The 26527-nt window shown below is 33.4% G+C and overlaps 1 protein-coding gene and 1 long non-coding RNA gene across 6 annotated transcripts in view; both read left to right on the top strand.

Moving 5' to 3' along the window:
• The window catches only part of LOC148781896 (uncharacterized), a 48779-nt gene extending 37240 nt beyond the window's left edge, over window positions 1-11539 (top strand). Inside the window, exon 2 of the long non-coding RNA XR_016055585.1 lies at window positions 11212-11539. This is a non-coding gene — a long non-coding RNA (uncharacterized LOC148781896). The remainder of the gene's footprint in view (window positions 1-11211) is intronic.
• Window positions 11540-15084: 3545 nt separating this feature from the next.
• Window positions 15085-25076, top strand: LOC18426737 (glutathione hydrolase 2). 5 transcript variants are annotated; one of them, XM_088866779.1, is made up of 7 exons: window positions 15085-15207; window positions 18863-19194; window positions 20062-20577; window positions 21528-21763; window positions 23073-23331; window positions 24280-24417; window positions 24675-25076. In XM_088866779.1, exons 2-7 carry the CDS (start codon window positions 18865-18867, stop codon window positions 24918-24920), a joined length of 1725 nt encoding a protein of 574 aa, XP_088722905.1. In that variant the 5' UTR covers window positions 15085-15207; window positions 18863-18864; the 3' UTR covers window positions 24921-25076. The 5 variants fall into 5 exon arrangements, with proteins under 5 accessions (XP_088722905.1, XP_088722906.1, XP_088722907.1 ...); XM_088866780.1 differs by having other exon boundaries at window positions 15085-15281; XM_088866781.1 differs by having other exon boundaries at window positions 15204-16129.
• The last annotated feature ends 1451 nt before the right edge of the window (window positions 25077-26527 follow it).

Below are 26527 nucleotides of genomic sequence, written 5' to 3'. Positions count from 1 at the left end.
ATAATGCTAATATACCTCGGATAGAGTTACTTCCACATATAATTGAACAAAACAATTATACAAATCTCTGTCTTCATACCCTAGGAAAACAATCAAATAGAATAGAAAATTTATTACAACCACCTAGTCACAAAGAGAAAAAACAATTGTTTTTCAAACCACCTCCTGATTTGAATAAAGAGAAATTTCTTATAGGCGAAGATAATACTACCCTTATGGGACAATTAATTTCTAAATTATCAAAATTAGAAATAAAAGAACCAAAACCAACAATAGTAATATCTGCTCCTATTCTCCCAGATAGTACTAAAGGAAAAGAAAAAATCCCTGAACATGATACTATGACATTACAAGAAGAAACACTTTTCCAAACAAATGAGACCATAGAACCATCTATAGGACCATCAACATATCCATCATCCTAAAGACGACAACAGGACGAAATCATTTCGCCCCACAGTTTTCCCTTCCAAAGGTTTGCACATCTCTAAACATATTACTGATACAAAAATGAATCCTTCTTCCAAAGGCAAACAGCCAATGGATCTAATTCAAAGCAATAGATATGGGCCTCTCATGCCCAGTCATTCTCCTCTTGACCTAACCCCTATGTCACCTTTAAGGTCTACAAATGTACCAGAATACATAATCCAATCTCCTCCACAAAGTCCATCTGTTACCCCAAGTCCAGCATTCACCCCAGCATCGTATCCCAATAAACAAACTTCAAACTCTCCCAAGTCAGTATATACTGATATTGCTTTCCTACCAGAAACTATCATCTCAGATAACCATATTGGCTTAGACCCATGCAAAATAGCTCCCCTATATTTATCCAACCATATGAACTCTTCTTATGGAATCAAAACCCGAGAATGGTATGAAGCCATACTTATGGAGACTGGTTCAGTTTCCATAGTACATTTCTACCAAGAAAATACCAAAATATTTGCATATTCAAAATTGCAAATCAAAAGGTTACTTTCATATGAAGATTGGGGCTGCAATCCCAATCAAGGGAAAAAGCTTCTCAATCCAATATTCCAATATAAATCATATAAGTATAGTGAATATATTGAAGCATGGCACAAAGTCTTTGCTTACCAAAATCAAAATAATACACACTCCTGGTATATCCAATTCAAATTCCCTATCCTTGAGAGATTCCCTAGCTGGTTCCGACATTGGTTCCTAATCTGGGGATCCTTAACCCAAATACTGCCAGAGCCATTTCAAGCCCTACAGACTAAATTTGTTGAATATAATACTTGCACTGAAACCGATGATTATCACCTTTATTTCATGGCCATTTACCAAATTCCCTGGATTCTCAAATGGGAATATTCAATCTCTGAAAATAATACTCTTGACTATACTTACATTCCCCAACTTGGCAAAACCGTGAAGGTTAAATGGTGGGATATCTTCAATACTAATCCTGCTACTTTACCTTTGAAAAGAATACCTCCACAACCCACAACCTTCAACTCTGCTACATATAATACAGTCAGTCTCCCTACTTTCTCAGCCTATCTCAAAAGGTTGAAACAGTCAAATCCCAATGCTACATTTGAAGAAATAGAGCAAACATTGCTCCATGTTTTCACCCCCAATAAAGCCGTACCAACATCATCAGAAGAAACAGTCCAATCAGGAAATCCCCTGTTGGATGATTTCAGCCAAAGGCCCACAGAATGACCCGACCCGGTGGTCCAGTTCCTTCTTCAGCAATGATATGACTACACCGACAGTAACACCGACAGTGATAAGACTTGATAAGACTACTACAGCACATAATATTCTCTTTTCAATAAAGAAAAAGCATCCCTCTACAGGAACGATTCCTTCTGCACAAACGACAAAAGCCACGTTGCACTCCCTCTACAGGAAAGAGCACTCCCTCTACAGGAAAGATTCCCTCTTCAGAAGACGACAAAGGCCACGTCACATAAAAGACAACCTTGTTCCCTTTCAGGTCCTTTCAGGTCACATCAACCAATAGCCATCAGCAAACCAGCGATAGCCACGTATCATCTCCTTATCTTTACGATGCCTTCTCCAGCAAGCAAACGATCCTGAGCCACAACTTCCTTCAGCCAATCATATCCCTTCCTTCGTCGGCAAGCAATTAACACCAGCCACTCGTTGAAGACCAAACCCTCTATAAATACCTCTTCAGCTAAGAAGAATTCAGAGCATCAAGGATATCTTCCAGCATACCAGCAGACGAGCTCAGCAGCAGCACAGCAGCACAGTCACAGCAGCACAGTCTATTTAGATCTAGATCTTCTCATACTTTCTCTCTCATAAGATCTCTTCTCTTTTTCTTACCTTCTTCTCTTCTCAATCTGTATCAAAGAACGGTCATCGACAACTGTACTTCATAAAGTCGGTAACCTCCATAACTTTTATGTGTGATTATGTGTGATTGTAATCAGTCCTCTTTACCTTCCTATTTGCCTTCCGAGTGGAGGAAATTCGCAAGCCTGTGTATTTGTAATCAGTGAGTTTTTACTTTCAAGTAATTAATAAGTAATGCAGTTCAAGTTAGTTTTTACTTTCAAAATCTCTGAGTATACTCATACTTCTTGGATTGTTTTTGACATTTCAGTATTACCAATTATTGTTATAATATTTGCATTTCTTTATTATGTTTCTATACTTCAGCAGTTAATAACCTATAATACTACAATCTTTTCTTACTTATTATAAATTCCGCAATCCTTTATAATTTCCTTACCAGTTTAATACTTAGGGAGATTCTTGGGCTAAAATGGTATCAGAGCCAACCCTGTATTAGAGATCTCATAGTATTACCAGTTTTGCTATCTTAAGAAACTTAAGAAATTTATCCATTAGAGAAAGTTGGTCCGAGTGTTAAGACACGAGACGAAAAAGTCTTATGCAAAGTACCGCCAAGGCCGAGGAAGAGCCGTTAGGGAAAACGCTGGACTTTTGGTCGTCCTGAGTTGTCATTATCCGCAACCTAATAATGGAGAAATTTATTAAGAATCTGACAGATACCACAACTAGTAAGACTAATAGAACTCTAAGAATTAAAAACAAGGAAGAACTTGTGATAAATGATATTGAAAATCAAATCCAGAACTGGAACATACCCAAGGTTCCCATATCTGATATTTACAAAAAGGGTACATTCGACCTTAAAGTCGGATATGCCATAAAAACAGTAGAAGAAACTCTTTCTGTTACTAGTAATCAAGAAGATTTCCAATTACTATCTAAAAAAATATTACAAGTTCATCAAAATAAGAATTATAAATATTTACATATAGGATTAATACAAGTAGCAGTTAAACCACTCACTAGACTAGGACTAAATAATTCTATTTTAGTTTGTTTACGAGATACTAGACATAACAAATTCTCAGATTCATTACTAGGAATGGTAGAAACTAGTTTATGTAGTGGACCGATATATTTCAATTGCTTTCCAAATTATTCTGTATCATTAACAGACCCAAACATATTAAATGTTTTATCTTTAAATCTTAAAACACAAGGATTTGACATGATGACGGGTTCACAAAATATAGCCATTATCTATAGGATATATTATAAGGTAATGAATACATTATGCCCTAATATACTCCAAATAGACAATAAAGGACAAACAATATTTTTTCAAACCAATATAGAAAGATCAAATACGATCATACCAAAAACAATATCATGGTCAGATATAGTCCTACCCCATACTTGGGCTATTCATAATAACAACCAACCATCATCACAAAATCCTATCCAGAACATCCCAGACAGAATTTCAGAATATACGGATGGAAATGTTGAAATCCAATTTACTAATAATAATCTTTTAAATAAGACATCCACATCAGAAACCATAAGCAACCATTCTTTTAGAGACTTAGAACCTCCACGAAAATCCGTTACAACCTATGATCGGAATTCTCATATACCAGTTACTCCAATTTCAAAACCACAGTTAGAAGGGTTTTTACGCACATCTGATAATATTATTATACCTCAATATGAACAGGCTGAATCAGAATTTATCCAAGTGCTACAAATTGAAGAAACATTCACAAAGGAAGATATTATAAATGATTTTCTATCTCCAGAGAATGATAATATTAGAAAATGGTATGTTAAAGAATTCAAACCTAGATTAGTAGAACTATTCCATTCCCAGTTCAATAGTTGGAGACAAAAAGGAAATAAAGGAAAATGTTTTTTCGATTGGTTAAGAGATACTCTTAAACAACATAATATCCCAATTCCTGAGTTTGAATTAAATACTGTAGAAACTCAATATACTACTTTTAATACAACAGAAGGAAAATCAATTAAATCCATACACCCTCCAGAACAAAGTCTGAAAATACAAGGAATGGCAACTACGGTACCAAAAGCTTCAGAACAAACTGAAGGATCGCCATCTACCCAAATAGTTGTCTATGAAACAGTAGCCACACCTTACAAATTGAATAATGCTAATATACCTCGGATAGAGTTACTTCCACATATAATTGAACAAAACAATTATACAAATCTCTGTCTTCATACCCTAGGAAAACAATCAAATAGAATAGAAAATTTATTACAACCACCTAGTCACAAAGAGAAAAAACAATTGTTTTTCAAACCACCTCCTGATTTGAATAAAGAGAAATTTCTTATAGGCGAAGATAATACTACCCTTATGGGACAATTAATTTCTAAATTATCAAAATTAGAAATAAAAGAACCAAAACCAACAATAGTAATATCTGCTCCTATTCTCCCAGATAGTACTAAAGGAAAAGAAAAAATCCCTGAACATGATACTATGACATTACAAGAAGAAACACTTTTCCAAACAAATGAGACCATAGAACCATCTATAGGACCATCAATTACCAATACAATACAAAATATGCAAAAAGCATTTTCAGAAATACAACTAACTCCAGAAAGTATCAATCGGATTAATTATAGTAAAAATTGGCAACCAATAAATGCTCGCCCATATTATAAGAGACCAACTCCTGTTGATATACAATTAGAAGAAGACTTAACAAGTCATACTTCTACATATTCTGGAAGGACTATCATAGATTGGAATATAGACGGTATCTCTGATCACAGGATCCTAGATACAATGAAACATATGACTATGTATGCATCTGCTTGTAAAATGGCTGGAAGCCATGACCAAGAAATCGCCAAAGCTATAGTCTCAGGCTTCACTGGATGGCTGAGAGGATGGTGGGATTCATATCTAAATGAACAAACGAAACAAAATATATTAACCAATACTAGGCAATGGACAGCAAAAAATGAACATAATCAGGATATGGTATATTCTGAGAGTGATGCTGTCAATTCTCTAATATACACCATTGCTCTTCATTTCATAGGAAATACATCAATACTTGCAGCAAGAACTGCTGACCTTCTATCCAATTTAAGATGTCCAACATTGTCACATTATAAATGGTATAAAGACGTATTTTTCTCCCGACTACTTATACGAGAAGATAGTCACCTAGATCACTGGAAAGAAAAATTTGTTGCAGGACTACCTTACCTCTTTGCTGAAAAAGTAAAAGAACGTCTCAAAAATAAAAATAGCGGAATGATCAATTATTCCCAATATACTTTAGGCGAGTTATCTTCAGAAATTTGTGCTGAAGGCTTAGCCCTATGCACAGACTTAAAACTCAAAAGGCAACTCGATAAACAGAATCTAAGTGGTAAGAAAGAATTAGGAGATTTTTGCCAACAATTTGGCTATCATATGGACCAAGGACATATAGATAAAGGACATATAGATAGAACCAAACCGCATAAAATACATAAAGTATATAAAAGGAAAAAACATCGTGATAAACCCGATAAAACGTATAAATCTTTTCCAACTAAGCAGAAAAAATATAAGAAATTTACAAAACGTTTTGCTTCTAAATCATTTCAAAATAAGAAAAAATTACCTGTTTGTTATAAATGCGGAAAGGTAGGCCATTACAAAAGCCAATGTAAAATTAAACAAAAATTAGATTCGATTACTTTAGATGAATCCATTAGAAATAAAATCTACGATATTATTCAGTTATATGATTCAGATAGTTCGAGTTCGGATACTACTTCTTCTAGTAGTGATACTTCCTTTATAGGTACAATACATAATGATGATTTTTATTGGTCAAACAACAGTTCGGATATTGACGATGATAATGAAATATGCAACTGTCCTATATCATCTGATATTCATACATTAACAAAAGAAGATAATCTAATTCTAGATTTAATAGAGAAAATATCCGATCCCAATGAAAAAAGAGAAATAATTACTCAATTTATAAATCTCACTAAATCGAAAACAAAACATACACCATTAGTCAAACCTCCTGATAATTATAATTTTTCTGATATTATGAAAAGAATCAGTCAACATGAAGCTACCCAAAAGGAACCTACTATTGCTGAACTCAAAGCTGAAGTTAATACTGTCAAAATAGAATTATCCCAACTAAAAACAAGAATTCAAATTCTTGAACTTCATAATACTTCTGGAATACAGACTGAGGAAGACATTGTAGAATTCAATCATTTACTTAAATCATACCATCCCAATGACTATTCAAATCATCCTAATGATTATTTAGATCAAATACATTGTGGAGAATCTTCATCCAATAGACATTCGGTTAATATAATAAATAAAGTAATCACACAAAAATGGTTTGTATTAATAACTATTGTAATAAATGATGAATTTGAATTTCAATCTTTAGCATTAATAGATTCGGGTGCTGATTTAAATTGTCTTAATGAAGGATTAGTTCCTACTAAATATTTTGATAAAACCACCCAAATCCTTAATACAGCCGATGGTAGTAGACTATTTATCAAATACAAACTTTCTAATGCAAAAATATGTACGGAAGGACATTGCTTCCCTACTCCATTTATTATGGTTAAAGGACTCAGTCAAGCTGTAATTTTAGGAGTCCCTTTTCTTACTTTATTATATCCAGTTACGGTTTCCCATACAGGCCTTGAAACAAATATACATGGTACACCCATTAGATTTGAATTTCTTGATAAACCAAGAATTAAAGAAATAAATACTGTTAAACAAAATATCAAAAATAAAGAAAGCTTCTTAGGATCATTACAATTGGAAATCAAACATAAGATTATAAGCGAAAACCTCCAATCTGCTGAAATAATACAAAAAATACAACATCTTAAGAATATTATTGAAAAAGAAATATGTAATGAACTACCCAATGCATTTTGGCATCGAAAACAACATATAGTAGGATTACCATATGAAACCAGTTTTGATGAATCAAAAATACCAACTAAGGCTAGGCCAATCCAAATGAATACTGAATTATTACAAACATGTCAAAAAGAAATAAATAATCTACTCAATAAGAAATTAATACGACCAAGTACTTCTCCTTGGAGTTGTTCTGCTTTCTATGTTAACAAAAATGCTGAACAAGAACGAGGTGTTCCTCGACTAGTCATCAATTATAAACCCCTTAATAAAGTTTTAAAATGGATACGATATCCTATTCCAAATAAAAAAGATCTATTAGATAGATTATTACATGCTGTAATCTTCTCCAAATTCGATTTAAAATCCGGTTTTTGGCAAATCCAAATAAACGAAAAAGATAAATATAAAACAGCCTTTAATGTTCCCTTTGGACAATACGAATGGAATGTCATGCCATTTGGATTGAAAAATGCTCCATCTGAATTTCAGAAAATTATGAATGATATATTCAATCCCTTTTATAAATTTATGATTGTTTACATTGATGATATTTTAGTCTTCTCTGAATCTATAGAACAGCATTTCAAACACTTACATACTTTTATCCATTTAATAAAGACATCTGGTTTAGTGGTCTCCTCCACTAAGTTAAATTTATTTCAAACAAAAATACGATTCTTAGGCCATAATATAAATCAAGGCACTATCATCCCAATTGATCGCTCAATACTTTTTGCTGATAAATTCCCTGATAAAATCTTAGATAAAACTGAATTACAACGCTTTCTAGGATGTCTAAATTACATAAGTGATTTTTACCAAAATCTTGCTTTAGATGCAAAACCTCTTTATGATCGCTTAAAAAAGAATCCTCCCCCATGGACTGATATTCATACTTTAGCTGTTCAACGTCTTAAACTTAAAGCTAAAGAACTTCCATGTTTAAACCTCATTGATCCTATTGCATTTAAAATCATTGAATGTGATGCTTCTGATCTTGGCCTTGGAGGCATTCTAAAACAATCTCTTAATAATTCTAAAGAACAATTAATCAGGTTCACTTCAAAAGCCTGGAATCCAACTCAAAGGAATTATTCCACTGTTAAAAAAGAACTCCTTGCTATCATCCATTGTGTTTGCAAATTCCAAACCGATATTCTCAATCAACATTTTCTTATACGCACTGATAGTAAAGCTGCAAAAGATATTCTGCAAAAAGATGTCCAAAATCTTGTTTCCAAACAAATTTTTGCTCGATGGCAAGCAATTTTCTCTGCCTTCGACTTTTCCATTGAACATCTACACGGTTCTTCGAATTCCCTTCCTGACTTCTTAACCCGTGAATTTTTGCAGGGGGGACCATATCCATCATCCTAACCAATACAATACAAAATATGCAAAAAGCATTTTCAGAAATACAACTAACTCCAGAAAGTATCAATCGGATTAATTATAGTAAAAATTGGCAACCAATAAATGCTCGCCCATATTATAAGAGACCAACTCCTGTTGATATACAATTAGAAGAAGACTTAACAAGTCATACTTCTACATATTCTGGAAGGACTATCATAGATTGGAATATAGACGGTATCTCTGATCACAGGATCCTAGATACAATGAAACATATGACTATGTATGCATCTGCTTGTAAAATGGCTGGAAGCCATGACCAAGAAATCGCCAAAGCTATAGTCTCAGGCTTCACTGGATGGCTGAGAGGATGGTGGGATTCATATCTAAATGAACAAACGAAACAAAATATATTAACCAATACTAGGCAATGGACAGCAAAAAATGAACATAATCAGGATATGGTATATTCTGAGAGTGATGCTGTCAATTCTCTAATATATATATACATATTTCTCTCCTACAAATCCAAATCACTTGATTTTAGCATATATTCTTCAAAAATATAAAACTCGAATAAACATATAAAAAATAATTCATAAAATATAAGTTAATCAAAATACCCTCGAAACATTTTAGGAGTATTTTGTTTAATTTTTATTTTACGAATTATTATTTTTACATTTTTATTAGCCTTGATGAGAAGAATTAATGCCTAAAATTTCAACTAATTTGGATTTATAAAAAATATCAAAATTCAAATACAAAATGAGGTCATAACCGTCAGATCGGACCAGAATCCTTTATATATATATATATATATATATATATATATATATATATATATATATATATATATATATATATATATATATATATATATATATATATATATATATATATATATATATATATATCTATGTGTGTATGGTGCGTGCGTGCGTGCTTGCGTGCGTGCGTGTGTGCGTGCATGCGTGTGTGCGTGCTTGCGTGCATGCGTGCGTGCGTGGGTATGTTAGGTGCTCACACTATAATGGAATTTTTTATTATACGCAATAAATTTTGGATATTTATATACCCTTCTTTTGTCAGCATTTGGACCACATTTGTGGTATTTAATGCTCTATATGAATGATATCACATCCCATGTAAATGATGTTACATCCTTTTTAATGATAAAAATGCCCTTACTAAAAGAAGCTCCATATACAAAACAAAGGCCAAACTTCATTGAGTACAATTATAAATTACTCTATAGTGTGAATACCCGAACATTATATATATATATATATATATATATATATATATATATATATATGGAAAAGATGTGATTAGCCCACTAGCTCATATGAACATATGAGTCCAACGTCCCAGATTGATTATGGGCCGATCTGATGATCATGGGTGTCCAGTAGTGTTTGAATTTTAGTGTTTTTTTTTTTTATCTAAATCATTTGAAATTTTAGATATGTGCTCATCAAAAATAGGTGAATATTCAAAAAATATCAAAAAACTATTTTGCATGAAATAAATTGACCTAAATACCCCCAAAAAGCTTCGGGAGGTATTCTAGTCATTTTGTTTTTAGTGAATAATTTTTTTTATATTTTTATTAGGTACACATTGATGAGAAGAACGCACACCTAAAATTATAAGTGGTGTAGATATGTAAAAAATAAATAAAATTCAAAAACTACCGGACAGCCGTGATCATCAGATTGGCCCAGATTGAATCTAGGCCGTTGGGCTCATATGTTCATATGAGCTAGTAGGTTAATCTCATATTTTCTCAGCTCTATATTTTGTAGTTCAACTCTATAATTTTTTTTTACATAATTTTATGAGGCAAGCTTTCTATGCTTCCCCTACAGCATAAAGCTTTTATACTTCTCAATCACAAATTTACTCTCTATACTATTTTATTTTTAATTTTTTATTCAAAATAGTTTGACACCAAAATTTCTGTGTCCAATCCTCTCTTGAACTCGCATCTATAAAATAAAAAAATAAAAAAATAAAAAAATAAAGAAATATTTCCAATAAAATAAAATGACTAAAATGCCTCTAAAAATTACAAGGGTATTTTGGCCATGTGTTTAATCAAAATTATTTTTTAATATTTTATTTAAGTGCGCCCCATTAAGGAAATGGCACATATTGGTAAAAAAACTAAAAAAACAAACTACTCTAAAGTTTCGCATTTAGATTAAATAGTTAGTGACTCACTTGATTTAAATTGAACTACTAAATGAAGGGGAAGTATATATCTTTTATGCTGTAGAAAAAGCCTAAAAACCTTTATAACGGATGTTGTCAAACCATTGATAATTCATCAGTGCGCAAGTTGGCAGCAAAAATGTGCGCCACGAACTTTGAGGGAACAAAATCAGAACTTTAAATCATCTAATAAATGGTTTTACATTTTGAATGTTAGTTCCTCTAAGTATAATTTGCAACAAGAGGTAAATGAGTTTGTAACTTGTAATGGCTTTTTGGAGCAATAAGTTTTTGGAACCCTTTCTCTCTGGGCTATTGAGAAATAGTATTGTTATACTCCAATATTGTGTACATATTGTAAATCTAAAAATGTATTTGTTTTTCAGCTCATACCCAACATTTTGCAATACGAGGACTGGGACACGGTATGTGGGTATCACATTGTAAGTGCCCCTAAATGATAGGACAGCTCTGGAAAATAAGGGTCATATCCTTGAACCCCTAGCATCTGGGGCCATATGCCAATTTGTGGTTCACCACCTCCCCACTAGGGCACAGGGAGAGACCATTGTCAAAGCAAATGTCACTGGTGTGAGCGACCCAAGAAAGGAAGGTGCCCCTGCTGGTTATTGATGTGTGCTGCTGGTTATCGAGGTGTTTCTTCATGAGTGTATGCATGGGCGTGGTTTAATAATGACCCATGTTGTTTCTCTATCGGAAGTGCATGGAGTTGACCTTAACCTTTTTTTTTTTTTGGCTATCCGTGGGGAAAGGGTATGCTAATCGTGGTAAGAATGAAACTTAAGAATTTATATTGTGGCATCTAATATAATTTATATTTGAAAAAAAATTTTATGCAGGCTGAATCGCATTTCTACATATGTGGTCTAAAAAATATAAAGCATCCATCTTAAAGATGGATGCAAGTAGGTGTTTCATATAAAAGCAATGGAAACTAATAGTCCAAATATTTTTTTACTAGAGTTATTATTTATAATTTTTAAAAATTTATGTAATTTTTCATATTCATGATTTCCAAGTTAGAGATTACATGTCTTTAAGAAGTCAGCTTTAAAATCCATCTCAAAAATAGATTTATTAAGAGGCCCGTATTTCTACATATGCAGGCTTGGCCACATAGAAACTGGATCCTTTATATTTTACTCCTAATTAATTATTAGAATTAAAATGTTGTGGCCGGATTTTTAATTTTACACAAGTCTTCACTTTTTCCTTTTTTCTTCTTTTTAGCCTCTGGCTCGATGTCGAAAATTCAAACTACATTCTTTTTCTTTCTTTTCATCTTTTTCTTGTAAAAAGTTAGGATTTTCAAAACCATGAGCGGGTGTAAAATGTTAGAACCGGTTCGGATTTTTGATATCTGAATGGCCGGAAAAATAAATAAAAATAAAAATAAAATAAAAAGAGAAAAAATGTATGTCTTTTGAAAATCTACACGTTCATTTTTATCAAAAACAAACAAATTTTTGTTTTTCCAGACATTCAATAATAACTCCCCGTACACCTGCGTTTTTTTATATCTAATTATAAAATATTCTTATGATTATTTAAAAATGTATTTTTATATCTAATTATAAAATTTTAAGCTCCAAAAATAGTTAAAATCATGTAGATCTATAAAGATGTGAAAATCTTGAAAATTGATGGTCTAGATAATGTGTTGCAAGATGCACTATTTTTTAGACTCAAAATTCTTTTTTTATACATTCGTACATCTCGATGTCGAGATGATCAATTACAGGGTCTTTCAATATTAAAACAACCTTTTTCGATGGATTTTTGAGATGCATCTATAATTTTACATTTTAAAGATGCAACCTTATATAAACTTTTAAAAGAAAAAGACTTAATCCATAAGAATATCAATATTATACAAAAGACACCAAGAACCAAGGTTTAAAAAATCGATGACCCGATCCCGAATCAGGTGATCTGGATCAGGAATCACCCAGGACACTCCGTATTAGGCCAAAAAACAAGATCCAGGCGGCTCCAAATGGTAGAATCACCAATTTTTTCGTGGAACCAATGATTTCTTCACTGAGTCCGACCGATTTGTCACTGATTTTTTAATTTTTCTTGAATTATTTTTTAAAAGAATTTGAAAAAAAAAACAAGATGAACAATTTTTTCTTGAATTATTTTTTTAAAGAATTTGAAACAAAAATTATCGATTACGCTGATTCTTCCAATCCGATCCACCAATTCCCCCGATCTGACATGAGTACAAGTGTGAATGATTCGAGTCAATGATATGTTTTTTTAAACCTTATCAATAACCGTTGTTCATAAAAAGTGTCCTAGCAAGAGCGAATCTTTTGAGCATATGGGATATCTCTTCTTACATTTACATATTTATTTAAGAAAAAAATTTATATAAGGATGCAACCTTATAATGTAGAATTACGGATGCACCTCAAAAATCCATCGAAAAAAGGTAGTTTTAATGTTATAAAGCCTTTTGATTGATCATCTCGACATTTACATATATAGCTATGAAAAATGAAAAGACTTTTTAAATCTAATAAATAATACATTTTACAACATATCATCTATACCATCGTTTTTCAAGATTTTCATTTGTTTATAGATCTACTTGATTTTAATCATTTTTTAAATTTAAAATTTATAATTAAAAATAAAAATAGATTTTGAGATAATCCTAATAACGTTACCACTACGGCCATTGATGCATCCGTATGCCACCTGCACCCTTTATTTAATCTTGTACCATTCCAAGCATGTAAATTAAATAACATTTATAGCTATCAACTTTAAAATCTACGTTCACCAATGCTTTTATTGAAAATATCTTAACATCAAATTGCAACTCTTCTCGAAAAACATGCATCCTCTGTGCCCATTTATTATCATATGGGTTCCTTTATGCAGGACCACCCCCACCCACCCACCCACCCACGCACCCACCCACCCACCCGTGACGTTTTTTTTTTTCACACTCCTTAAAGACAAGAGTGTGATTAAATACAAAAGAGTACTCCTGCAGGAGTATAGTGTAAGTTTACTACTTCAATAAAAGAAACTATTTGGAGGGATTTTTCAATTTACAATTTTGAGAATCTCCTGAATATCACTATATTGTTATATTCAACAGTTAACTTTTTCTAACACTTAGGTTAAACCCTCTAAAATAGTGGACAGCCTCCTTTCAATCTTGATGTACTATTGTTTCACGTATGTAGAGGATGCAATTAGGAATATTTTTATTGAGATTAATCTATGGTTCGAAGAGGTTGTATCTCCAAAATTTAAGTTCCTTAAATTATTCCTAGGTGTGGTTTCCTCAGTGCAAATGGGATGGGGACAAAGGCTGTGGAGAATGCTTTTGGGGCGTACACACCACATGGGATGGAGGCTCCAATTCTTTTCTTTTTTTTTTTAGATAATTCAATAAGGAAGAAAAGCCCCTGTTTTCTCAAATAGTTCAAGAGTTAATTTTTTTAATGTGTTAGTGGGGTAGAGTGAGCGGGAACATGCCCCCAATGTTTTTCATAAGTAGGCCCCCACAAGAAGCACATGGCCCCCAACTACATGCTAAACAAACGTATTAGATCATGAATAATTTACATGCTACCAAAACACAAAAAAAAAAAATTATTAGGTCATGAGTAATTTACGTGTTACCAAAGAAAACAAAATGATCCAATTTTGGACAAAAATTACCTAGAAAGTCGGTGAGCCTATGTTTTTTTATTTTTTTCAAAATTTCTCACGGTACCGTTTTTTAATTTTTTCATTAATAAGGCACACTTGGCTCAGGCCAAAGATTGGTCCGAGGTCTTCATCCTTAGGCCGCTTTTTTCTTCCACAAAAAAGGAACAAAGAGCAGTTCGAAGATAGGTACCTCGAACTGTCCTAAAATTGAATCCAAACCCCGACTAACAAAAAATAAAAAAAAAATTTTAAAATAAACAACGAGGATGGCATCCTCAACCAAGGATTATTTTTCAAAAAAAAAAAAATGGGTAGACCGACGCAGTATGAAATTTTCAACCAAAGTTGACCCATTCGTACTTTCCTATCTATTTTTTATCCGTTTGCAATTACTTTATTTTGGCGACCTTTATGGTTTTCAGGATAAGCCATTAAACCAAACATGGTGTACCGCCATTGAAAAATAAAAGCCGGATATTGCAATGGTGCCCCATTGTGTGCCCATAATAATACAATTATACCCAATGAGCGCCTATTAAATACCCCACCCCTCCAAAGGTTCTAAGCATCATCACCAACACACTCTCTCTCTCTCTGAGTCTGTGTCGGTGTACATTCAATCAGTCAAGTTTTTTGGCTTACCCTCTTGAGCATTTCTTGTTTTTGGCTTCCATTTGCTTTTGCAGGTAGTTGCTCAATCCACTTCTAAACAGCAATCTACTGCTCCTTCTCTAAGCGCCATTGTTTTTTTGTTTTTTAGGTAGCTGCTCCTTCTTTAAGCGCCATTGTTTTTTTGTTTTTCAGGTAGTTCAGTGGGGAATAGAGGCCCTACCCGTTTTTAAAAATAATTAACGGTTTGTTAATACGTTAGTGGGAATGGAAACATAACTAAAACATAAGTGGCACAACGACCACAATTCCATTCTCAAAAAGAACTTGTGCCACTTCTGTTACAGACCCCCCTCTCTCTCTCTCTGTTTGTGTTTACGTGTGTGCGCACTTTTGTTGCAGACAATTAGATTAGTCGAGAGTTATTTCCCTCACTGATTCGGTGTTGCGCATTCATCTGTCTAGCGTTTTTAGCTTGGACTACACTTCTTTTGCTCCATTACTCTTAGTTCCTCATTTGCTCCATTACTCTTGGTTACACTTCTTTTGCTCCATTACTCTTAGTTCCTCATTTGCTCCATTACTCTTGGTTCCTCATCTCTCTGTGCGTTTGTGTTTGTCTGTGTGTGAAGGTGCTTTATTGCCGACACTTCAATTAGGCAAGGGATAATTTTTTCCTATGGTTATATTGGTCTTTGTTCTGCTCATATATTTCACTCCCGAGTAGTATACTACATTTATCACAACTCCTTTTTCTTTATCCTGAGTGTTTTCGTGACTTCTGACTTTTTCTCACAAGGCTTTATATTTTTACTTTATTATAACCGGGTCAAAATCTTGTCTAATTTTTGCGGCACAAAACCCTTTTTATACTTCATTATTTTTAGCGGGTTTAAAAAAAAAGATGGATTGAAGTTGCCCAATTTAGATTGAAAATCAATGGGATTCTCGCTATATGTGGAACTTTGGTTCCCAGTAAATGCCACGTACCGAACTCTGGTATAGAATCGGACCCCACCTTTTATTTTATTTTATTTTTTTAATATTTTGATCTTTCTCTTTTCATTCTATGTTTTATTGGCCGATTAATTCGATTGGATCACTTTCGATCCATTGGGACCAATTTTCTTAATGGATGGGTGATCTTTAAACATCGGGATCTAGCATTTGACTCCACATTCGGTGTCTCAGTATATTTTTGGGGTAGGATTTTGCATTGATATAATTTGATTGGCGTGATTCATGAGTGCCTACCAAGTAATTACTGTAATTTAGATTTTTATCTGAACTTGAATATATGTGTTTCACTTCTATCTTTGTTATGTGGCTATGGTTTATAGACGCTTCAATTATCTATGCTCTTACCTCATCACAAGCCTTTTGTTTTTCTACTAACAGTTAACAAATACTAACAGTTAACAAATTATTGTAACTCCCAAAATACACGCAAAATATTTAGTAATTTAACATTCTCATTTAATCAAATATGTCAACTCATGATCAACTTGTCTTTTCATAGACTTTTTAAAAAATAGTAAAAATTAATATAAAATTTAAATAATTCATCTTCAATACACTTCGGTTCGTTTCTCAAAAATCCATTTCCAAAAGGGTGCAGTTGGCATACATATGCATCCGTAGCTGTAGAGGTAAGGTGCACCTTCAAATTTTATCATGGTATATAATTTTGATGTAAAATGTTCTTAGGATTATCTCAAAATCTATTTTTATATCTAATTATAAAATTTTAAATTTAAAAAATAGTTAAAATCAAGTATATCGATAAACATATAAATATCTTGAAAATGGACGGTGAAGATAATACGTTGAAAAATGCACTATTTTTTAGACTTAAAATCTTTTTATTTTTCATGATTATACATCTCGATGTCGAGATGATCAATCTAAGGGTTTTTCAACCTTAAAACTACCTTTTCCAATGGAATTTTTAGGTGCATCCATGGTTCTTCATTGTAAGGTTGCATCCATATATAAACTTTTTCCTTAACAAAATAATCAAGTTTCAAACAGAGATATTTGGAGCAAGAGCTCCTAAACACAATCAACAGAGCTAAACAAAATGACAAGAGGGAAGACTTACCCTCTAGTAAAGTTGGGGGTGTTAACGGGCCGAGCTGGCTTGTGGGCTTTGGGGCCAGCCCTAGACCGGGCCTGGTTGGGACATGGCCAGTGCGGGCTGGGCTTTGCTAGACCAGGTGTATTGTAGCCCTGGCCTAGGCTAACTTGAACCAGCAGGGGTCCGGCATATATTTTTTCATAAGCTCTTAAAATAAACTTTTTTCTACATTTATAAAAGGCCCATCTTGGCTGGCCTCTCAGGCATGATTTGGGCCAGGCCATGCCGGGCCTACCTTGCATGATTTTTGGCGGGGTTTGGAACCCAGCTCGTTTACAGCCCTAGGAAAGGTGATTCCTGTTGGCCCTTGCCTCCTTGAAATTTTATGTGTATTGATGATTCCAAATGCAAAACCTTCGATTCTATGTTCCCATTTGTTTTGTTTTACTTTTGTGCTTAATCCTGTAAACGTTAAGTGCACTTCGTCCCTCTCATTGTATGCTTATCCTTTTTTTTTTTTTTTTTGGGAAAATAGTCCATAAGGCTAAGTCTTTATGGAAGAAAAATAAAACCTTAGCTTAAAACTCACCAAAAATATAGTTCCAGAGTAAAAAAAAAACTTCAAATAAATCCTCCTAACTTGATCATTATGGTTGTGAATAAAAATTACGATTTTAAGCCCTAAAATAGTATATATTACAATATATTATCTAGACCAACCATTTTCAATTGTTTAAGGATCCGCGAGATCTGTTTCTTTTTTCGAGCTATAAATTTCATAATTGATGGTGGAAATTGATTTTAGAGCTATCATAAAGATTTTTCATGCCCAAAATATTTTCTAGATGATGTATCAAGGTGACTCTTTACTCTCTATTTTTATGTGGCCTAGGCCTCATAGAAATTGCGTCTTTTTATTCCCTTTCTGAAAGCTTGATGGCTAGTCTTTCTCTTTATGTTTCGGAACTTTGAGTAATGGTTTATCTTATAAGATTACAAAAAATGTAAATTTGCAAAGATACATATCTTTAAGGAAAATTTTATAAAAATTTCTGCCATTTCTTTATCTATGGGTGTAGTTTAAAAAAAGCATCAACCGTAAATCAAATTAAAACGCACTTCCAAACATTGTTGAAAGATGGGGTTTTGATGCAAAAAAAAAACCCTTACGAAGGCTTTATTTCTGTGTGACCCCCTCCCCCCCTACTTTAAATGGGCAACCTAGAGTTACAAGACACAAGTTTTACGACTTTAAATTATTTTTCTCTTCTTGCTCATAAATATCGAGGTCAAGATGGTCAATTGAAGAGTTTTTCAATATCGGAACTATATTTTCCTGTGGGTTTTGAGGTGCCCCTCGTAGAGTATAAGGTTTTATATAAACCTTTTTTCCTTATTCTAGTGACTATTTATTGCTGAATAATGCAAAGTGACTATAATAATAACAACATCTTCCTTCAAGCAAATATTTATCATAATGTTAACGAGGAAGGGGGTGCTTCATTTAGTTCTTGAATTAATTTGTCATTCACAAAGCAGTAATTCATCGCTTCTATAAAAACTATGAGTGAAATGATAAAAGTTGCTGAGAAATCATGAGCATGACGATTTAATTCGAGTGGTACTGACCATGTGTTATTTTATGGTATTTGCAGCAATGTGGCCAACTTTAATTATCTGGTTGTTCCTGTTTGAAACCATTTCATGCCAATCGGTTCTGAGGATTCGACCGGTTCATAAAGAAGCGATCACCGTAAAACACGCCGTTGTAGCGACAGATGATGGTCGCTGTTCGCGAATAGGTAACAGAATCCTTCAAAAGGGAGGTCATGCAGTTGATGCAGCAGTTGCTGCCGCCTTCTGCCTCGGTGTTGTTAGCCCGGCATCGAGTGGCATTGGTGGGGGAGCTTTCATGTTGGTTCGATCGGCAAATGGGCAAGTGCGTGGCTATAACATGCGAGAAACCGCTCCCTCTAAGGCTTCAAGGGTAAGTAAATGAGAGAATTTACTTATTTTTTATTTACCAAAAAAACTTGTTTTCTCTTCTACTTTGCATTCCATTCTTGTATTCTATGGACTTTGGAATAAACTTAGCAAAACAGATAAAACTAAAAGATAAAAAAAATAGAAAAAAAAAAAAAATATATATATATATATATATATATATATATATATATATAGACATGCAGTGATTTCATTCAACGGTTGCATAGTAATATAATGCAACAATCTTCAAAAACTATGTTAGGACCATTTGTTTGATCCAAAATTTAAAATATACACTCTTTTCATTCTAATGAAAAATCACAAAAAAGAAAAATTTGAAAATGGAATCTAGAAAGTATTTTTTTAGCCCAATTAACTATAGACTGTCCATTTTGATAAGATGGTTTGATCTAAGCCTTAAAAAGATTTTTTTCTATTTCGATGGATTTATTATCATAGATGTATAATGTTAAAATATTATAAAGTGATTTTGAGTTTGTAAAGGTTAAGATCTTGAAATTCACCAAATGAATGGTTTAGATTCGTTGTTGGAGGGAGCTCATTTTGACCGTAAGATTCAAATTGAAATTTTTTTTTGGGATTGATCATTGAGATGAAGAGAGTGTATACGTAAAATTTTGGGTCATACAAATACCACAAATGCGGTTTTTTAAAAATGTGATTGTATTGTACTATGATACAACCGTTGCGTGAGATCACTGCTTAATAGGAGACAGAAAGACCCATAGAGCTAAATAAAATAGTGCCACACAAGCTAAATCTTGTGTATTGATTAACTATTTCTCTTGCAATTATTGTAAAAACAAATACTCAAATCCCATACTAATGGCATGAATTACATTTATAGGATATGTTTGTACATGATCCCTCTGCAAAAGAACAGGGTGGACTCTCTGTTGGAGTTCCAGGTGAAATTTTAGGTCTATATGAGGCTTGGAAGGCTTATGGCAGGCTCCCATGGTATAGACTTGTGAAACCTGCAATTGCAATAGCAAGATACGGATACGAGATAGATCGTTTTCTATATTTTCAAATGAAAAATACAGAGGAGGCAATACGCAAAGACGAGGGTTTAAGAGAGGTGTTCATGGTGAATGGGACACTGTTGAAGGTTGGAGATATATGTCGTGATATTAAACTTGCAAATACATTGGAGAAGATTGCATTTTTCGGGGCGTCAGTGTTTTATTACGGTCCCCTAGGGGCCGATTTGATTCATGATATCCAAGAGAAAGGAGGGATAATCACAGTGGAAGACTTAAAAGGTTATAAGATTAGACACACGAAACCAATTTCTGCAAAGGTCATGAATCACGAGATTATTACCATGCCTGTGCCCGCTGGAGGTGTTGGGATGATAATGGTGCGTATTTCTTCTCAATTCACCATGACAAACTCTCTCGCACCCACACTCTCACTCATATGTTCAATTTATCCATCTCTAACTAGGGGTTTCATTAAAATGGAAACCCTACTATATCCTTCATATGAATTATATGGGTCCCCCTCTCACATTCGTCCAATCAAAATGGACCATCAAACCCTTCAGCCATAATATAACTAGTTGGTCTCTGATTGTTTAATCTCGATTGGACAGTTAAGAGTATTTTAACTATAATTATTTTTTCTACATCATTTTGACAGGCCTAGGCCTATTATTAGAGGGGCTCACCTAAAAAATACAAAAAAAAATGGTTATTACAAAAAGGATTATACACAATGAAACCATCTTTAATACAAGATGGTCACAATTTCTTACAATCATTTGATTTGAAATTTGATAGCTTGGATGTGTCACAAAGTTTGAAAAATTTGTTTTCGAATTTTGAGTTTGGTCAATAGAATAAATGTAGCCATCCAATGGTCAAGATTAATGTGACCACCTTGTATCAAAGGTAAATGATATCATAATATGCTTTCCCTTTACAAAATAAGATGACCAAAATACATATACAAATTACCAAAATATACCTAAAAGGATTTTGGTCTTTTTATTCTATAAAAAACAGTTTTTATATTCTTTGCCTATCCCACTATGAGAATAGGGATGCCCCAATTTCATGTTAAGATAACGTATAAAGATTAAAAACAAAAAAAAACAAATAGTGTTGCATATGACGAATTATCATAGCTGTCCATTCAAATCATACAACTGAGATTTGGATACATATAAAAGTGCATCCTTGTGATTTCCAAGAGAGACTCATATGCAAATCTTCCCACTTCAAATAAATATATTTCAATTTTCCTGTGTCTGTTTACTTTTTGCGAAGTGCATGAGAAGGTGATTAAAAAGTCTAATCTGTGTTATAGGTTTTGAATGTACTTGCTCAATATAGAAGTGCTCAAGCCCTTACCGGTCCCCTTGGACTCCACCGAATGGTTGAAGCAATGAAGCACATGTTTTCAGCAAGAATGAACCTGGGTGACCCAGACTTTGTGGAAATTGAGGATGTTGTCTCTAAAATGCTCTCCCAAAGCTTTGCAAGAGAAATAAAGGATAGAATAAACGATAGCACAACTTTTGATCCTAGCTACTATCTTGATAGGTGCAAATAACTCTTAAAGCTTTTACATTCCACAAAAGTTAAAGAATTACATTCAAGCGCTTATCCCCTAGATAGCATCACCCCAGTGTGATACTTACCAGTGGGGTTTTTCAATTTTATTTAACATGAATTTTAACTAGCACTCATGTTGTCAAATATTTTCAGATAGGGAAATTTCACTTTATTTTTTATGTAAGTTAAGACATAGGTTGTAATGGGCAAGGCAGCCTAGCCCAAAACATCCATGTTTAGATCTCAAATTCTAGGTCTGCTGTCCACAGGCCTGGGCATGCCCCAACCTGGTCCGAACCCATTAAGGGATCCGAGCCTGAGCACCTCGAAAGAAGGGCCGAAGTCGGCCATGGCCTCTTAGGGTTGGCTTTTTTGGGTCCAATGCCCCAACTCAGCTTGGCCCTGCCTATGCCACCTTTAATCTAATTGCATAAAACAACGATATGTGTTTAACATGAAATCATTTGGATTTGTAGAAAAAATGTTAAAATTCAATTACGAAATACAATTGTGATCATTGGATCCGTCGAGATTCAATCTGGGCCATTGGGCTTACACTGTTCCCTGAGCCCATGGGCTGTCAAGAGCTTTTTCCTATATATATATATATATATATATATATGGAAAAAGTTTATATAAGGTTGCAACCTTAAAATGTATAATTACATATGCCTCTAAAAATTCTATCGGAAAATGATGTTTTAATGTTCAAAGACCCTCTGATTCAACATCTCAACATTGAGATATATGAATGTATAAAAAAACATATTTGAGTCGTAAAAATAGTATATCTTGCAACACATTATCTAGACCGTTCATTTTTAAGATTTTCACATGTTTATATATCTACATGATTTTAACCATTTTTGGTGTTTAAAATTTTATAATTAGATATGAAAATATATTTTTAGATAAAACTAAGAATTTTTTACACCAAAATTAAATGTTATAATAAAATTTGGAGGTGCACCCTAATTGGATTGTTTAAGGCTGCAACCTTATTGAATACAACCTTATTGAAACCGCACCATATATATATATATATATATATATATATATATATATATATATATATATATATATTTATTTATTTATTTATTTGGGTAACTTCGATTTTTTATGATTTGGACTTTACAAAATTTCTAACTTTTGAACAGAAGGTAAAATGGGAACATAAAAACTCAATAATTTTAGAACTCCCCATAAATTATTTCAAAATGTAGACCATCCCTTTGTGAGTTCCTAGTTAAATTTCCTTTTGAACTTTGATCTTCAAAGCAAAAAAATTTTGATGCAGGTGGAACCAAACCAATGACCATGGCACGAGTCACGTAAGCATTGTTGATAAGGAGAGAAATGCAGTTGCCTTGACTACCACTATTAACAATAATTTTGGAGCATTGTTTCGGTCTGTAAAAACAGGCATAGTACTCAACAATCAGATGCATGACTTTTCCATCCCTTCAAATGATAGCACCATGCCTTCCCCTCCTGCAAACTACATTGAGCCGAACAAAAGGCCAATGTCCTCCACCATGCCCACCATTATCCTCGAGGTCTATCCCCCTCTTTCACTGTCATATGAGAATTACCTTCAAAATCCTCTCTCTCTCTCTCTCATATGAGAACGACTTTAAAATCCTCTCTCTCATGTATGATAATGAAGCCAAAAGTGATCTAAATATGGACCCTAAAATTTTTATTAAAATACGAAATGCTCCATTTATATGGAAAAGTTACAAAGAATGTCGGCTAACCCATTTTTTTTTTTTTTTTTAAATTGCCCCTCGATCCGAGGATTGAATTTTAATTTCAATTTTTTTAAGACCGATGGGCAATTCGGTGATCCTAAGATCGATGGGCAATTTTTGAAAGACATGTAGATCGACATTCTTTGTAATTTTACCTATAAATAGATCATTTTTTTATTTTAGCAAAAAATTTAGAATCCATATGTAAATCACTCTAGAATCATAGTTTTGGAAAGGTAACAATAGAAATATGAGTAATGATCCTATGAGACCCTCTCACACCCATGTGTGTAGAACTTCAAACGATCACCAATAAATTTAGTACAGATATCTAGAATTATTACATGCATGCGGGATTTGACTTTTTTAGATATCTGTATCAAATTTAATAATAATCTTTTAGGATCCTACACACATAGGTATGGGAGGGTCTCATAGGATTATTACTCTTTCATTATGAGGTATTCCTATTGTTACATTCAATACACATTTTCTTGCTTGTTAAATATTCTAAAAAACAAAAGAGCAATATTTCTACTTTTGTCTTTTCAAAACTAGGATTCTTGAATTTTGGTTTTATTATATGAGAAATACTTCAAAATCCTCTCCCTCTCTCCCTCTCTTTCCACCCCTAAAAAAAAAAAATCCCGAAGGGAATCTTCTATGAGAATTACTTTCAAAATCCTCTCTCTTTCTGTCATATATGAGAATTACCTTCTTACTATTACAACATTTCCCATCCATGTTATACAGAATGGACAACTTAAGGGTGTGATGGGTGCAAGTGGAGGATTGAGAATAGTTCCTGCAAATATACAAGTCTACTTGAACCATTTCATTCACCGAATGGATCCATTCGAATCGATTCTGGCACCTCGACTCTACCATGCAGTAAATTTCTAATCACCTGCTAATCTTCATCCATGTTTTAAATTTTTTAGGGCCTTTATGGATGAAAAATAATCATATAAGGAGTTTACTATCCAAAATTAATACTCTATATTATTAGTTGTTAGATGTATATTTTATATTATATTTTTAAAAAATTATGGATACCTCCAAATTTAAATTTGTAGACATCTTCCTCGAACACTCTATTGTGTTCTTAGTGCCTAGATATTGTAACATAAAATTAAGTTGTTTTTCAGCTTGTGCCCAACATTTTGGAATTTGAGAAGTGGGACACAGTGAGCGGCTATCACATTGAAGTACCCCTAGAGGATAGGGCAGCCCTGGCAAAGAAGGGCCATGTCCTACAAGCCTTAGCATTTGGGGCCAAATGCCAATTTGTGGTTCACCACCTCCCCCGTTGGCCACAGGGAGAGACCGTTGTCAAAGCAAAACTCACTGGCGTAAGTGACCCTAGAAAGGAAGGTGAACCTGCTGGTTACTAATATGTGCCGCTGCTGCCACTCTCTCTCTCTCTCTCTTTTATTTAAGCTGGAGGATGTTGGTTCATGTGTGCATTCGTCAACGTGCTTTAATGGCGACCCTTCTTGTTTCTCTCTCTAGAGTCCATCTTTGGTAATAAAGCCGAGTTTACATTCTAATGCCATTTAATTACCGAAATTATAAAATTATCCGCTCTATTTTCATTTTTATGCTAAAGTCGACCTTTTCAGTATTATTATTATTCTTTTTGTCATTCTACTTCTGTTTGGATGTTGAAAATTTGGATTGCTATGCATAGACTTGCAATTTGGATTTTTTTTTTATATAAAATTAGAATTCCATCCAATGCACTTGCCATTAATGCGTCCGACTAATAATTAGAAATAACAAAAGGAAAAAGCTTATATAAGGATGCTACCTTATAATGTAGAACTACGGATGCCCCTAAAAAATCTATCGGAATAGGTAGTTTTAATGTTGAAAAACCCTTTGATTGATCATCTCGACATCGAGATGTATGACTATGAAAAATAAAATGAATTTAAGTCTCAAAAATAATGCATTTTACAACATACTATCTACACCGTCCATTTTCAAGATTTTCATATGTTTATAGATCTACTTAATTTTAGCCATTTTTTATATTTATAATTTTATAATTAGATATAAAAACAGATTTTGAGATAATCCTAAAAACATTTTGCATCAGAATTATATACCATGATAAAATTTGAAGGTGCACCTTACCTCTACACCTACGGATGCGTCTGTCTGCAAACTGCACCCATAACAAAATATGGAAATTTAATTAATAGAAAAAAGAAGAAAAATAGCAGGAAAATAACTGTTTATAAACACACTTTTTTATTAAAAATTGACCCAACATTTCTCACTCAAAGTAACACCTTAAAAAAAAAACAAATAGAAAATTGAGAAAATTATAAACACTCTCAAAATCAATTTTTTAGACATCCTACCTCAAAACTTTTTATATCCTATCCTAAACTCCAATTATTTTTTTTCTTATATTTATCTTCCTAAGTAAAAAAGTCAATGGATTTAAAACAAAAATGCCGTTACTCTCTCCCTTCTTTATTTTAGGTCAAGTGACTCTATCTCTCGGTGCCCACACACTCTCTCTCTCACAAAGTAAAAACTCATTCTCTCTCTCATTCTCTCTCTCATTCTCTCTCTCTCTCTTTGTCTCTCTCATTTTTTGTCTCTCTTTCTCCCTCTCTACCCGTCTTCTTTCTTTATCTCTCTAGCTATGGACCAAGATTTTTGCGGTCCAGCACCCAGTATGTCAGACTGGTTAGAATTTGCGCTAAGGCTGGTAATGCGGTCAAGCCGAAAAAATTTTAGGTTCGGCATAAAAATGTGTCGGATCGCAAAAAGTTTCGATCCAGCACCGTGTGTGCTGGACCACATTACATGCCTGAGAAAAGCTTATTGGAACTCAATGCAATCCAACACAATGTGTGTCGGACCACATTACCAACCTTAATCTAAATTCTAACCGATCCGGCATATTGGATGTCAGACCGCAAAAATCTTAGTTAGAGAGAGAAAGATGAGAGAGAGAATAAGAAAGAAAATGGGTTTTTACTTT

Source organism: Amborella trichopoda, chromosome 5 (assembly GCF_054954075.1).
Source record: "Amborella trichopoda isolate Santa Cruz 75 chromosome 5, AtrichopodaSantaCruz75HAP2 v2.0, whole genome shotgun sequence".
NCBI classification, from domain to species: domain Eukaryota; kingdom Viridiplantae; phylum Streptophyta; class Magnoliopsida; order Amborellales; family Amborellaceae; genus Amborella; species Amborella trichopoda.
The sequence above is the reverse complement of the archived record's forward strand: the minus strand, read 5'-3'. Positions and strand labels throughout refer to the sequence as shown.